At 39.5% G+C, this 14,880-nt stretch overlaps 1 protein-coding gene across 1 annotated transcript in view; it reads right to left on the bottom strand.

Moving 5' to 3' along the window:
• Positions 1-11,967, bottom strand: part of kcnj3a (potassium inwardly rectifying channel subfamily J member 3a) — a 32,017-nt gene extending 20,050 nt beyond the window's left edge. The window contains exons 1-2 of the mRNA XM_042495109.2: positions 10,425-11,967; positions 8,473-8,689 (exon numbers count right to left, since the gene is read on the bottom strand). Coding sequence (XP_042351043.1) covers positions 8,473-8,689; positions 10,425-11,102 — 895 coding nt within the window. The 5' untranslated portion in view covers positions 11,103-11,967. The remainder of the gene's footprint in view (positions 1-8,472; positions 8,690-10,424) is intronic.
• Between the last annotated feature and the right edge of the window lie 2,913 nt (positions 11,968-14,880).

Here is a 14,880-nt window from a genome sequence, read left to right as displayed (position 1 = left end):
GTCAAATAACCTAAAACCATGAAATACATCTTAACTAAAGAGCTGTAAGGTATCCAACACGTGGCTTATCGCTACACAAGTGGAGCTAAGCAGGGACAGCCACTTCTCTCCTGAGTTCTCACCCTGAGCACATTAGATTTAATTGGAAACTCCCTCTCTCACCTGATTTGCAGCATTAACTTCCCCACTGAACTCACTTTAACCCTTTGACCCACAGGGAGCACGACACCTCGACGAAAGGACACGCTCTGGATGTAATGACTCAGAATGAATTATGGTCAGTTTCTCCAGAGGCCAGCATAGTCTTGGCTTGTATCCAAGGTTCACTTGCGCCGGTATTTACCTAAGCTCTAGTGTGGATGACGTCATGTGCGCCCACACCTCTGGAGCTACTGTCTTCTACTCATAAGATTGAAACTATTAGGCATCTGGCAAGAGAAAGCTCTCCACTTTTTGTTTTCATTCACTGCTGCTGATGATAAAACACAAATCTGGCCATGACATTGGCTGCCCTGCTAATCAGCGGCAATAGATGCTTCCAATTTATTATGCTGGCTGGCTTTACAATGAGAAAGGCTCTGCATCAGTTCAACTATTACCCTTCATTTCACTTCTAAATATATGTATTATTTGCACAGCAATACCCTAACTTAAGTTACAATAATTATTATTAAATACAATTATTGTTAGGCCATGTAATTACATTTGTATTTACCTAAGCTGACTCTCAAGACTCTCTTTGAAGAAGTATGTGACTTCCAAATTGTTATCTGTATATTAATTACCAACACATTCCTATCCCACCTCAACAATTATCACTTTGTCCGTGGACCTATATGTCAAAACATAACATGCTAAGTACCCTGCTCCATCCGATTTTCAGGGATGGTATGTCATTTTACACGGTAAATGCATTCACATAAATACAGTTTATACATGTAACATGCATCTTTTTCCAAAATAAACAATGTTAGTAAAAAGAGCTATAGAGCTGTTCTCTCCGGTCACGTAGCCTACCGCATTTATGCACACATGAATATACATTACCAGTTGATCCAGTCTATATGCAACTAAACCCCTGCCACCCACACTCATTTTAAAATGAGCTGATAGCCGGGATTTTCTATTTTTTATCCCACCACAGTGAATCACAGGAAAGCCTTGTAGCAGTATGAAAAAGAGGGGGCTGGAAGAAATCTCTGAAAACAATTGAAATCAACACACGACTTTATCGAAGAGAAGAGAGAAAGCTTTTGATCTTTTTGCCATCATCTACTTCATAACCAAATCAAGAGATGAAGTGTGACGCTGTGTTTCATGTACATCACACGCTCAGTAGAAAACCATTTACAAACATGGTGGTTATTAGTTAGTTGGGTAAGCAGAGAGTGTTTGCCTGCAGTATAAATGTGCTGTGCCACCAAAAGATTGAAATAAAGTCTAACTTAAAAAAGTATAACTGAAAGTAAACAAATACAAACATTTAAATGAGCACCAAGACAGTGGAGTTTATCATGAAGTAAACTTCCTAAAGAACGTTGTCAACTTTAAAAAAATAAACAAAAAAAACATGTCTAAATGTGACTTATATTCTGAATTTCATGCATTTCAGCGGCAAATGTAATGATCACACAGCACACATTTGCATGATAGTCGTATCACTCTGAATATAAAAAATGGTTCATGCTGATGATTCAGTTTATGCTCATGAATTATTGCTTTTCGAAGCTGATGAGCAAATTTAAAAACACTTTGCACATTTTGTGAAGATCTGCCATCACGTTAAACCCCAAATACTATACAGAATTTCAGGGATTGACTGATGTGCTGACAGACCTCTTTCTGTTTTGTAATGAAAATGAGGTCCCCATGAAATAAATCAGCTTGTTTATCTTTGTCAGTTATTATTTCTCTAATCTGAAAACTGCCTGCTCTTGAATTATGTAAATATTAGATCTTCAGCATATAGGAGCTGCACCAGTCAGATAGGACTGTCGTGGGGTAACTGCATCATGCACAAATACAACACTAAAAATCATAAAATGAATTTAGTTGCAATACACTGATTAGTTTCATGGATGGAGGAACCTAAACGTCTGTTACTGGCAGCTACAGTTTATTTTGGGTTCTCCAGAATCAGCTCCACTAATGAACAGATTGCCTCTGGCTTGGTATTTAAGCCTTTGCAGTGTTGAGCAGCATTACTGGTGTTAATGGGACACTTATCTAAACTTGTGACGTATTTTAAGACTGCATGTAGTAGTTCTGAATCAGCTGATTCAAAGTCGGGTCATCTTCGAGCTCTGTGGTGGTTCAATGAAAGTGACCCCACAATGCTATTAATATGACATTGTATCTCAAATTGTTTGTTTTTTCACATGTGCAAGATCAATTTTACATTTTAGGTAGATACCTTTTTCACAGACGGTGTCTATAGTTTTAAGCTACAAGCCACATACAGCTGTGGTTAGCTGTGATTTTAGAACCATACACCGGAAAACTTTGAAAAGACCAAAGTCTGACATCCTGTCACATCTAAAGACATTGTTCGCTTTTAGTCACACACTACAAGACTGTGCAAAGACTTGAGATCATGCAAGACTATGACTAGATTCCTTTTGAAATTTTTTCTCATCCTGCTGCTTGTGGAAAATATTATGCCAAACTCCCTAAAAGAAAAAGGCATGTTAACTATTTCTTGTCTGTCTGCAAAAACACATAACTATACACAGACAGGATAAAAGGTGTCATATGTTGATGGTATTCTTGTCAATTCAGTATCATTAAAATCAATTAAGATAAACTGTATTTGCATACAAAGTTTACATTTTGGATTTTGTTGCCTCACTCGCTACCAGCCTCTGTTGGTTAGCTTCACTATTTCAAAATGAAAAATAAAATGAAAAATATAGCCACAAGCAGCAATACACAGATTCAAGCCCTTTCTCGCCAAGGGGAGGAAACAGCTCAATTGGCTTTTGGGCTTCACAAAGCTGAGCAAAGTTACTGCAGCTTGTTTAGTTCTGTCTAAAGGAGTGAGACAAACACACACTTGTCCAGCCGTTAAGATGTATGCAGCATTTCAATACAAGAACACACAAACTCCCACCATTTGCCCACCTTTTATCTAAATACAATGGAATTTGGTCTGTAAAAAAAGCATGTGGGCTGAGTCCAAAATCACTCACTTCTCATTATATGTTCAACTATATATATTATCTGCCATTTTGTATATAATGGACTTAAAGTATCCCATAATTTATCGTGAAAATCAGTGTACTGATCACTTTTAGTATAAAATTAAGAAAAATCCCTGAGGGATGAGAGAAGATAGCGAACTACTTAGTATAAATTAATTTAGGTAAATATTCTCATTACAATGTCATGTATTTATCACAAAAATGCATCTTAGTATTTATTATGAACGTTGATCTGGCACAGAGAAAAACATTTTGCCGGTGAGCTCACTATAAGGTCCTCTAACATAGAACTCCTTAGGTAGTGAGCAGAGAGTGAATGAATTGATTTCAGACACATGACCGCTTGTTACACAGCTACACAGATAATCAAAGGCCCTGTACACCCACAGGTGTTTTCAGTCCCTGTCTGATTAGACCACTACACAGGTGGAGCTATGCTGGAAATCCTATCATGTCACAAAACTCTATGGACCGATGAGAATGTTGAAACCACCTCAACACCCTTTAGAGGGAGCTTCTTGGCTAACCACAAATCAACTCTAAAAATTACATTTACAGAGTGTACTACTAATTTGTTTTGCCAATTAAGTTTCAAGTTTACTTCTTTGTTTTTTCAGGGTAGTAAGCATCAGTGTTCTTGATCCAACTCGTCAAATGCTGCTGCTTTGTCAGTGGACAACGGACTACGTACCCTCTTGCGTCAATTTCGGACATTCAGGGGTGGCATGTCAATTTCCACTTGTTACATGAATTGTGTCTTCTCAAAATACACTTCTGTTTTTACTGGACATGTGCAGTTTCTGCTCATTATGTGCAGACAGTCTTTTTCAAAATAAACTTACGACACACATAAAACACCTCGTTTTTAGGTTTATGTCCTTAAGTTTAGCCAACAAAATCGTGTGGCTAGGTTTAGTCATGGCTTGACTTAAAATAACTACAGTTGCTATCAGTGTCATGTACCGTCATGTGACATGTGTTCCTACCACAGCATAATACAAACTAGCACATGAACCTCCACTGACTATTAGTTTCACACAGGGAATGAACAGCAGCCTCCCAGGTAAAAGTCCAGAGTTTGTTTGACCTGTCCACGACTCATCTTTTATACTACGCTAGTTGCCATGAGCTAGTGCCTTTCATTTTGAAAAGGTGCCTTTGCTCATCAGTGTCTAATGCCAATGTCCACTGAAGAAGCTTGACAAGTTGGTTGATAGGCCGTTGTGTCAACAACTGCCGCATCCCAGTGCATGCCTCTTTACATCTGTTCCTGATGCTGAGATCACTGACAAAGCAGAGGTATTTGACGAGTTGGGAGTGAAAACAGGCTGGGTTATTTTTAGTTCTACAAAGACAGTGCCTAATGGCAGGAGGGGATTATTTTTGAGTCACACATTATTAAAGTAAAGGTGTCATGTCTTGTATTTCAAGTTACTTTTGACTTTTCAATATTAAACCAAAGTCAAGTGCTTTGAGTTTTGAAATATAACAATTAAAAGTTACATGATGCTTTCTTTAAAAAGGATATTGTATTACAGGAGGAGTTATTGTGGAGTAAACAAATGAAAAACAGTGTCAATTAAAATGTTGCTTTTAAGTTTAAAACATTTTGTAACTTGCAATTTCTTCAGTATGTACATAAAAAGCATAGCTTGGGCAGCATTGCATTTCTTAAAAAAAGTTGCTGTTACAAATACGCCGTATGTATTGTGCATAGATATCAGCTTCTTGAGGATACAATATGGAGGTAATAAAACAGAAACTGTGATCAGCAGACTCCATCATATGACAAGTGAGCAGATGTTACTGCACTGCGGACTCTGTGAGCATTAATACACTAATGTTCAACTATAAAATCTCATTCAAAATTTTAATGTCTTGTATAAAGTGTATTTATTATGAATCGCACACAAAATTCAATTCAATCCCAGCTGAGCTGTAGTCATAAATTGTTATTCACTCTTGCAGTGTTACATTCGTCTTTTGTTATCCAAAGACCTGCCCTGGCTGCAACACAAAAATAATGCAGGAGTAACTCAGCTTGGTGTTATTGTGCAGAAATTCACATCAACAAAGTGACAGTGGGATGACGCGCTCACATGCAGAGCCTGACATGCATATTTTCTCTGTAGCCATTGTTACTGTAGCAACTCTATAAAGATACTTGTTGGTGAGTGATGCGGTTTGTGATGCTCGTATTGATTGTTATTGTGTCAGACATTATCCCTGTTAGTGCTGTTAACTCAACCAAAACGTGTTACTACAGGCATCTTGTTTGTGCATTTTTTTCTCCGTACAGCTATCCTGTTTTGCAGGGCAAGCAGTCAGACTGCGTGTACAGTGCATTAATTGCAACATGATGTAAAGCCAGTTCAACCTCAGCGGCATCTTCCCTCAGCCGCGTAAAAAAACCAAACTCGATACCACAAAGCCACAACTGGCATTACTCCAAAAGAGAATCTGCTGCTACCAGACATCCTACATGTCTCATTTGGATGGTGCATCATACTGAGGTGGTGATCAAAAACCCCTTGGGCTCCTATTCAAAAGGAATAAGAAATAGCTCATGCCTTTTTATACAATGTAGAGGTCGTCAGAGGTTACAGCAAAATGGAGCAATTCTTAGCTCCTACTTCTTCCATTTTTACTTTTCTTGAACATTAAAGAGAACTTAGGTCAGTCAAAATATTTTGCTGTGATCTCTGGAAACAAAAGGTTACTATGTCAAAAAGAGTGTCTGTTATTATGTAGTATAAAGGACAAAGAGCCAGTCATTGTGTAGCTTCAAAGGGATAGTTCAGATGTTTTGAAGTGGGGTTGTATATGGTACTTACCAATAGTCTGTATTACAAACAGAAGATGTTAGTTGCCACATCCCCAGTTTGGAGAAGCAGTCTGGAAGCAAAGCAATGTACTGCTGCGGAGAAGGACCAGCAACAAAATGTATTTTAGCCATCTAAAAAAGTCCCACCTAAAAAAAATCTGTTTAAGTTTATGTTATATCCAGAGTAATTTCACTGCTTAACCTCAATTTCAGACAGTGATTTCCACTCCATTAAAATAAACTGTGATTTAATATGTCTGAACACAGGAGCCACTGGTCTACCGCTGCCTCAAAGGAAAAATCCCATAGGCTTTTTGACGAGGAAACCAGGGTGATGCTAGCCTCTGGGCTGGCCTACAGAAAAATGTCATCCCTGAGGCCCTCCATAGCCTACACTTAAACTTTTAGATATTTTTAGGTGGGACTTTTTTTAAGTGGCTAAAATACATTTTGTTGCTGACCCCCATCCACAGCAGTACATTGCTTAGCTCCCACGTAAGACTCCTGCCTGCTTCTCCTAACTGGGGGTGTGCCGACTGACATTTACGGTATGTAATACACTAACAATGACTAGGTACTTCATACAACCCCACCTCAAAATTCCACACTATCCCTTTAATCTGCAGCAGAGAGTATTTTAACTTGTGTTCCAGATGACAGTTTTTCCACACATAACCTCAAAAAAAACAACAACACAGATCTTGGGGAGCTGGGCAGCTTCTCCACTAGTAAACACCAAGCCTCATAAATATTTCATTTTATTCTTTCCCTGCTGTAACACCTGTTCTGGCAAGCACTTCATGGTACAGTAACGCCTCCGTGTGCTTTTCACATTTCAGAAGAGATCCTGCTCAATAGCAGGCGACGTTGTCAACAAAAGCAATTTCATCTAACGTTCAGCATCGCATGTTTGCCTGTTTTATTGCTGAAATTGTGTTATGATTCCTATACCATAGGAATAAAAAACCTAAGTTTAGGTGCAGTGCTGCAATCCTGAATACTCAAGGAGAGGTTGCCATGGAAACAGAGTTACATTGGCCAGAAATGAAAGCGTCTGAGGATTTAGACTTTCACTGTACATAAATTTTTAACCATAGATTGTTTCTACATCAGCCTTTCCCACCGACTTCACATGACCACAGCTGTTCGTACGTGCAGAAATGTCTGTTACGTCAAAGACGTGAGCACAACAAACCCAAAACATGAATTCAAACTAAGACTGTGACTGATATAAATGATACGATGACACATACCTCTGTGACAGTCTCTGTAATACTATTAATAAATTTGTCAATGATAATTCAGTTGTATCGCCACACTGAATATTTTCATACCTTAAAACCAAAGCGACCAATGCACAGCAGCAATATCACAATTCCTCCCATAAAAACGTCATTTTGACATTACGGGTTTATTGGTTATTAATAGAATGCATAAATAATGTACTCAGAGAGAAGAAACAAAGGTGTTCCGACCAAATTTTGAGGGACATATCTACCACTGTACCCAGGCTATACTAATACTGTAATATATTAACATCTATGCACACTATGCTTCAGAACATGTCAAGTCTCATCAACATGACATAAATGCTTCATGTCATGAACTTAAGAACTACATGTCGAATCCCTCTCAGTTGCAAACAGACTTTAATAAAATTGCACTAAATGATCAATAGGAAGTGAGTATCTTTGCTAACTGCTGTCTGCAGTGTCAGCCTCCCTGTCACATCTCCATATGCTGTTTTTCTCTGAACCGACCCTTTTTACAACCGCTCCTGTGCTCACTCTGAAACACCCAAGGAGCTCTCCCCGCACTATATCAGCTGTGTCAAATAAACGGCTGAATTCAAAATGACCACAGTGGAGAATTTTACTTGGGGCATTACTCATCTCGTGGAAATGGAATTCCCTAATTCCAACGGGACCTTAGAAAGCAAATTATTATCCCCTCTGAGAATAGCAGCCATGAGGTAAGTGCTGCACAGGCACAAAGTCGGAGGGATAGAATTTATTTCAGATGAGAGAAAGAAAATGTATGTCGCCCAAAAGTGACCCTGCTAGAGTTTGAAAGTGTTCGGCTTAAAACTTGGCTCTACTCCTCCGAAATCCAGAAGGTGTTTTAATGCACCGATTAAAACTGGTTCAACTTAATGCCTGCAACACAAAATTAATCATCTATGATGTTTCCTGATATTACAAGCTTCTCTGTATGTTTGACACAGAAACAAAAATCAATAAATGCAATAAAGGGGTCAGCAGTGAGTGTACCTGGATGCCAGCTATCAACACCTATAGCACTCAATGCAATTCATATTCCAGAAATAGATATCACAGCAACCTCAAAAACCACTGTAAAGACAACATCTCCAGCTACTTCGCCTGCAGCCACAACATGCAGCAAAACAACAGCAGGCCTATAAAAATGCATGTTTTTGCAGTTACTCACCTGTAGTCTCTACTATCCCTTCTAGTATCACCACAATTTCAAACTGCTCTGTTTGCATGGACCTCTGGGAGAGGTCGTAGAAGGGGCTTTTGGTGTCAATCACATGGCAGATCGTGAGTGGTGAGACGAGAAAGAGCTGGTCTGCCCCGGTACTGAAACCCACGTCCAGCTCCAACTGATCCAGCGGAAGAAACTCGCCCTCGGGCGTCTGACGAGACTAAGGAAGCGTACAGGAAGAGACAGAGACAGAGATGTTTGGTGGGGGAAGGAAGGGGTAAGACAGACTTATCTACAGCACATCACAAGCCTTTGTGGGAGCTGTTCATGTCGTAAACGCAATCAGAGCAACCAATCATCAGTCTATCAGGAGAAATTGCTATAATTTTCTAAAATTACATCTAAAGAAGCATCTATACTGCAAGAATATCCATCTCAGCGTGTGATTTAATGTACCACTGGGACTTAAAACAACTGAATCAGACTGATTTGGATCATAATGTTGGATTCATCCGCCTTACAGTCATCTGCTGGGACAACACATGGAAACTAGAAATAACATTTAATCATCTTGATTAAATAACAGTTTTATCAATTTGCTACAATGGATAAGGTTGCAGTGTGTCTTTGGTAAAATATGAGTTTATACTTACCTTTAACTTTATGGCAGCCTACATTTAATCTCCTATAGTATGTCTTTTTTATTACATAATTGTTGGATATCTGCATTTTAGAGCATTTAAATGTTTTTATAGGTTTGCTTTAGACTTTTGTGAAGCCAGGAGGTGGACAGCAGGGACATCCAAAGATGATATTCACCTAATGAAGGGACAGCAGCACATTCACACCAAGCTGTAACACACCGCCGCTTTAAAACTGTTTCAAATTAGCATATGAACAATAGGGTCGCAAATAATGATTATTTTCTTGATTATTCAATTAGTTGTTTGATCTATAAAATGTCAAAAGAGTGAAAAATGTTGATCCCTGTAAAGCCCAAGGCTACAAATGTCTTGTTTTGTCAACAATCTGAATATATTCAGTTTGCTGTCATAGAGGAGTAGAGGAAACAAGAAAATATTCACATATAAGAAGCTGAAATCAGAGAATATAAACTTTTTTTTTCTTTAGAAATAACTCAGACTAATCAAAAGCTTAGTTGTTTGGTATATAAAATTTCTGGAAATGGTTAATGGTGTTTCCCAAAGCCCAAGATTATGCCCTTTAATGACTTGTTTTGTCCAAAACCCAAAGAAATATAGTTTACATTTAAGAAGTTGGAATAAGAGAATTTTAACTTTTTTATTTAAAAAAAATATATACTCAAACTCAAACTCAAACTGAATTGATTAGTTATTTAGTTTATAAAATGTTGGAAAATTATGATTAGTTGTTTCCCAAAGCCCAAGATGATGTTCTCAAATCACCACAGCCCAAAGATATTCTGCTGAATTTAATAAACTGAAATAAGTGAATTTTGACTTTGTATCTGAAAAAATTACTAATTCTAATTAACAAATTAGTTGGTAATTAATCTAATAGTTGACAACTAATTGATTGATCATTGCAGCTCTAATGAACAACATGTTCTTCTCGAGGGCTGATGAAGGGAAGTGAAGGTCTCTTGGCTAACTTGATGGATAAATTTTTCATTTATGCAAAATGTGTCATTTGTGAAATAGATAAAAGTCCCGCTGTGCTATCGCTTGCTTTTTAGCTACTGGTCTTAGTGACTTACTGTACTGTCTATTTGTATCTATTTGCATCATCTTTGAAGCTTTTATGGCTTTATGTGAAGAGTAGGCTTAAATGTCAGAGTGTAGGCCTTTAAGCTTCAGTTTTCTCAAAAAAACAAAACAAAAAAAAAAAACAAAAAACCATGGACTGGACCATGATATTAATGGCAAAAGAAGTAAAATATTTGATGCCTCCCGACTCAAAGTAGCATCACTTACTTTCAGCAATTTGCAGCGGATCTGTGCAGAGACCATATGGCTGTTACGCAGGTTGCCGACCCTGAACATGAGAGTTAGTTTCCCGTCTCGCATAGAAATCGCCGCATGTTCACTGAACATCAAAGTCTCGGCCCTCTTTTTGGGCTGAGACATTTTGATGAACATGCAGCCGATCAGAAAGGCATCGACGATCGATCCGAGGATCGACTGGAAAAGAAAGAGAATGATCCCCTCGGGGCATTTGTCTGTGATGTATCTGTAACCATATCCTATAGTGGCCTCGGTTTCTATGAAGAAGAGAAAGGCGGAGGGAAAGTTATAGACGTTGGCCACACATGGAGTGTACTTGTCATTATGGGCTTTGTTGAGGTCTCCTCTGATGTACGCGATGAACCACCACATAGAGGCCATGAAGAGCCAAGCCACCGTGTAGGTGAGGATGAAAATAAATAGATTCCAGCGCCATTTCAAATCTACTAGTGTTGTGAATAAGTCTGAGAGGTATCTGCTGGTTTCACCACCCAGGTTCCCATGCTGGACGTTACATCGCCCGTTCTTGTCCACGAATCGCTGCCTCTTCCTCTTTTTCTCTGGGGGAGGCTGATTGAATCCAGACCCGCTAGATGAGGTGGTCACTACCTGATAATCGTCCCCAAATTTCTTTCGAAGTGCAGACATACTACGATGACAGCAGCGAAAGAAATAACAAAGGATTCAATTGTATAAAAAAAGTCTGGGTTGTAGTTGCTGCAGTCGTCAATGCCCGTGCGCAATGTCTCCTCTTTGGAAATAAGGCGATAAAAGTGCGCTGTCTTCGCCCCAGTTAGTCTTGCACCGTCCTCTTTCGCCACACACTACTGTTGCTACACTCTACAGCCATGAAATATCAATAATGTACGAGTACTTTATAAAGATAGAAGCCATATGAAAAAGAAAAAAAAATAAACGACGCACAGGATAAGGTATCCAAACGCGCCAGTCGCAGTCCAGGTTTTACAGGTTTATCAGTTACTGCGTCGTGGATTACTCATCGCCCGTGAAGGTTGGGGCTATATCGACCTGTTCAAAACTGTACTCACAGAGTAAGTTCTCATGCGAAAGTTCAAAATCCTCTAACGGCCCATAAAACACCAATATCTCTGCGTAATTAGTCGCTGGAAGCGGTTCCCAGGATGAAACGTCTCTGTGCGCACTTGCGTCTGAGATTAGTCGGTTTCCAGTCCTCCCTTTGTGGTCTGTATACATAGGAGATGAATTGCATCCAAGCATATGAGTGTAAAAAATGACGAGATGGAGGAAGAAAATCACTGTCCCACTGTCGTCATTTTTGGCTGCGCGCATCGACGCTGATTGCCAGGCTCTTTGCGGCCACCTTTCCCCCCCTCTCTTAGAGAAATGTCGACTGGATGCTCATGGTTCAGCGGTAGAGATCCACCAGATGCTCTTTTGGCTGCTTAGATCCTTCTTTCCCGTCGATTTCTCTGCGCGGCTCCTGCGCACTTCCACGTTTCCAGTGATGCACTCGCTGTTGCCTAGTGGTACTACAAAGACAGACAATTTGGAGGAGGAGGAGGAGGAAGAGAGGAGGAGGAGGGAAGTGGGTTCGCCTGATTTGACAGGTTTTTTTTTCTCTCCAAGTGATCAAATATGTGAAACTGCAGCCAAAATGTCATTGTGACTTTAAAATGATCACACTGAAAGCCACATTTAGCCTTTAACAAGAGAATAAATGGGCCTCTGCCTCTTTGTAGCATTACTAAATTGGTTAATATGACACTAAATATGATCATAAAATGGAAATAATAATACAAATAAAAAATACTGTGCATCTTTCTCTGTGTTGCAATGACACTGCGAGAATGCATACTAATTTCATAATGCTGAGCAAATATTTTCACTAGTTCATCTAATTTTCTCTCCATTATATCTGCAGTTCGAGGAAAAGTCCTTCCATCTGTACTGGACATTTACAAATGTACCTTGTTTACTGCTTGTTTTCTGGGTCACCTGTGCTAACAGTCAGTGATGACCCAGCTTTCATCCCATGGGTGACTGCACCCACTTTATCCCATGAATGCCACACACTGGAAATCTAAACAGAGTAACAAGTTCTGCAGGAAAGCTGCTGACACTCACGGCAAACTGTATTAGATCTCAGGGGGGAAAGAAAGGGAGCCAGGATGCAGTGCTCAGAATTCACTCATCGTATTACCGAGATCATGGCCACAGAGGAATACACCCACACCATAGTTACCCAGGCTCACACGCTGTCTCTCAAACACACATGAGGCAGGATGAACAACATATCACCACCTCCTGCACACACACAGCTTCTCCACCCCTCTACCTTTCCTTCTCCAATCTGTGTTGTGTACAAAATCAGAATGTTCTGGCAGTATGTCTCCCTGTTAAAAGCACATTTAATCAAGAACTCACTAATGAGTGCAGCTTTGACAGGCACATGGCAGTCAGTCTCAGCTGAGAAAAGGTGTATCAGCACCAAGGGAGTCTGCAGTTTTCATCAACTCTCTCCAGAAACACTAAATATCAGTGGATAAATAAATGAATAAGCCCTTAAATTAAATCTCCCTCTGAATCGAGCTTATTAGTCACCCACTACTGTATAGCATCACACACAATCTCATGTGAATATGAAACATAATCTTTTTTACACTCTGCTGCCATCTCATGCGGCATCTGTTGATCTTTAATATGCCAGAATAAACTGTAAAAAGGTCTGCAGCAGCTTGTTAATTTCATTTTTAAACCATTTTTGGATCCATTGTCTGGGATCAATATGTTGTCGAGTCAGTCTGCTTCCAGGCGCAATCTACCTCTCCTATTATCCTGCAGCTCCCTGTGGCTTACCGCATGATATTCCATGTCCAGTCTGTGCCCTACTGTACAAATGGTAGCTTCTAAATGCAGCTCTAAGGCCTGACATAACCGTTTCCAAATGACCGATTGCATGGCAGCGCTGTGCAACGTTGATGTGTCTCCAAGTGTTGTCTGTGAGGCTCTGTGCTTAAGTCCTCTTGAGGGGGACAGACAGGAGGAGATTTCCCCATCAGTCACCGGGCCGTCATAATTGCCAGGTGAACATTAGCCACAGCTTCTGCAGGACTCTGTGCTTTTATAATGAGTGCAAGGGGACACAGGTCATCCACCATGCATTCTGGCCCTCATTAGGAGGAGAAGGCTATTCACATATTTGCAGAGCGAAAATAAGGCTATTAGTTTGGACTGGCCAACAGCCAGCCAGCCAGGCAGTACCATGAGCCAGACATTTTTAATTGCTGTATTTCACAGATATACTCATTGAAACAAAAGGTTTTTTCTCTACAACTCTTGTCAAAGTGTCCCTTCTGCATGCACATTATAAAAAGCAATTAACTTCAGGATACAGTGGGTTGTTTGATGACACAATCTATCTGCGTTACTCTTGAGTCTTAAAGCCCCTGAAAACTTCGCATCAAAGTATTTCTCTCTAACATAAAAGCAATATTGCGGCTTCTAAATAAGCTTGAAATAGCCGCCCACAAACACCATGGGATATGACCAAATCGCTGTATTTGGTTACTCACTGTTTTTCTTTGATCATCGGAGAGGGTGTCGGGAGTCGATTGATTGCAGGATGTTAAGAGTTGCTGTGTGTTGCTGAACTGATTTGTCAGTTTGTCACATTCAAACAAAATCAAAATACCCTAAATAAAATTTGCCCCAACCTAAAACAGGCCTTTTCGAAAACACAAGTACAAATCAATTGAGCAAAAAATGGATTTATCAACAATAAAACAGAGATTTGACCAAAAACACAGCAGTTGAAGTCTGTATCCTTTTTGGGTCTTCCCTTTTGACTCATTTCACACACCTGCCTTGAATAAGAGGATCCTGAGATGCCAGGTCAGGTGATGCATTCAAGGGACCCCCTAAAAAATGGGAAATTATACAGGCTTGCTAGAAATGGCTCTAACAGGCATAATCTGTAACGCTTTTTTTTTTTTTTTGATTGCTTCTCCCCCTCTAGTTGCTCTAACAGCCAGGAAAACACCACATGATATGTCAGAGGGTGAGGAAGGAATTATGCCATAGAATTATACACAGTAATAGCAATACAGCATTGTTTTCCGCCACACAGCATAATCTTTTCATTAACTGCATGCCATTTTGCAACACAGTAATCCAGTAGGAACCTAATTTATTTATAGAATATTTAAATATTCATCTATGACAAGTGGATTAAAGGAGTAGTGTGAAGGATTAAGTGGCATCTAGTGGTGAGTTTGCATATTGCAACCAACTGAATACCCGTAAGTGTGTAACTGAACCATAGATTGCATAAACAAGGAATGTAACTATCATGATGTTACCTTTTGGTTTGTGGAATGCTTTAATGAAACCTCGAGTTTGGCATTTCAACTATCACGATTTTTTTTGCCAGAAGTGAGCATATTAT

Source organism: Plectropomus leopardus, chromosome 10, assembly GCF_026936395.1.
Source record: "Plectropomus leopardus strain MGB_pleo_1.0 chromosome 10, ASM2693639v1, whole genome shotgun sequence".
Lineage (NCBI taxonomy): Eukaryota > Metazoa > Chordata > Actinopteri > Perciformes > Serranidae > Plectropomus > Plectropomus leopardus.
This window is presented reverse-complemented; position numbering and strand designations above follow the sequence as displayed.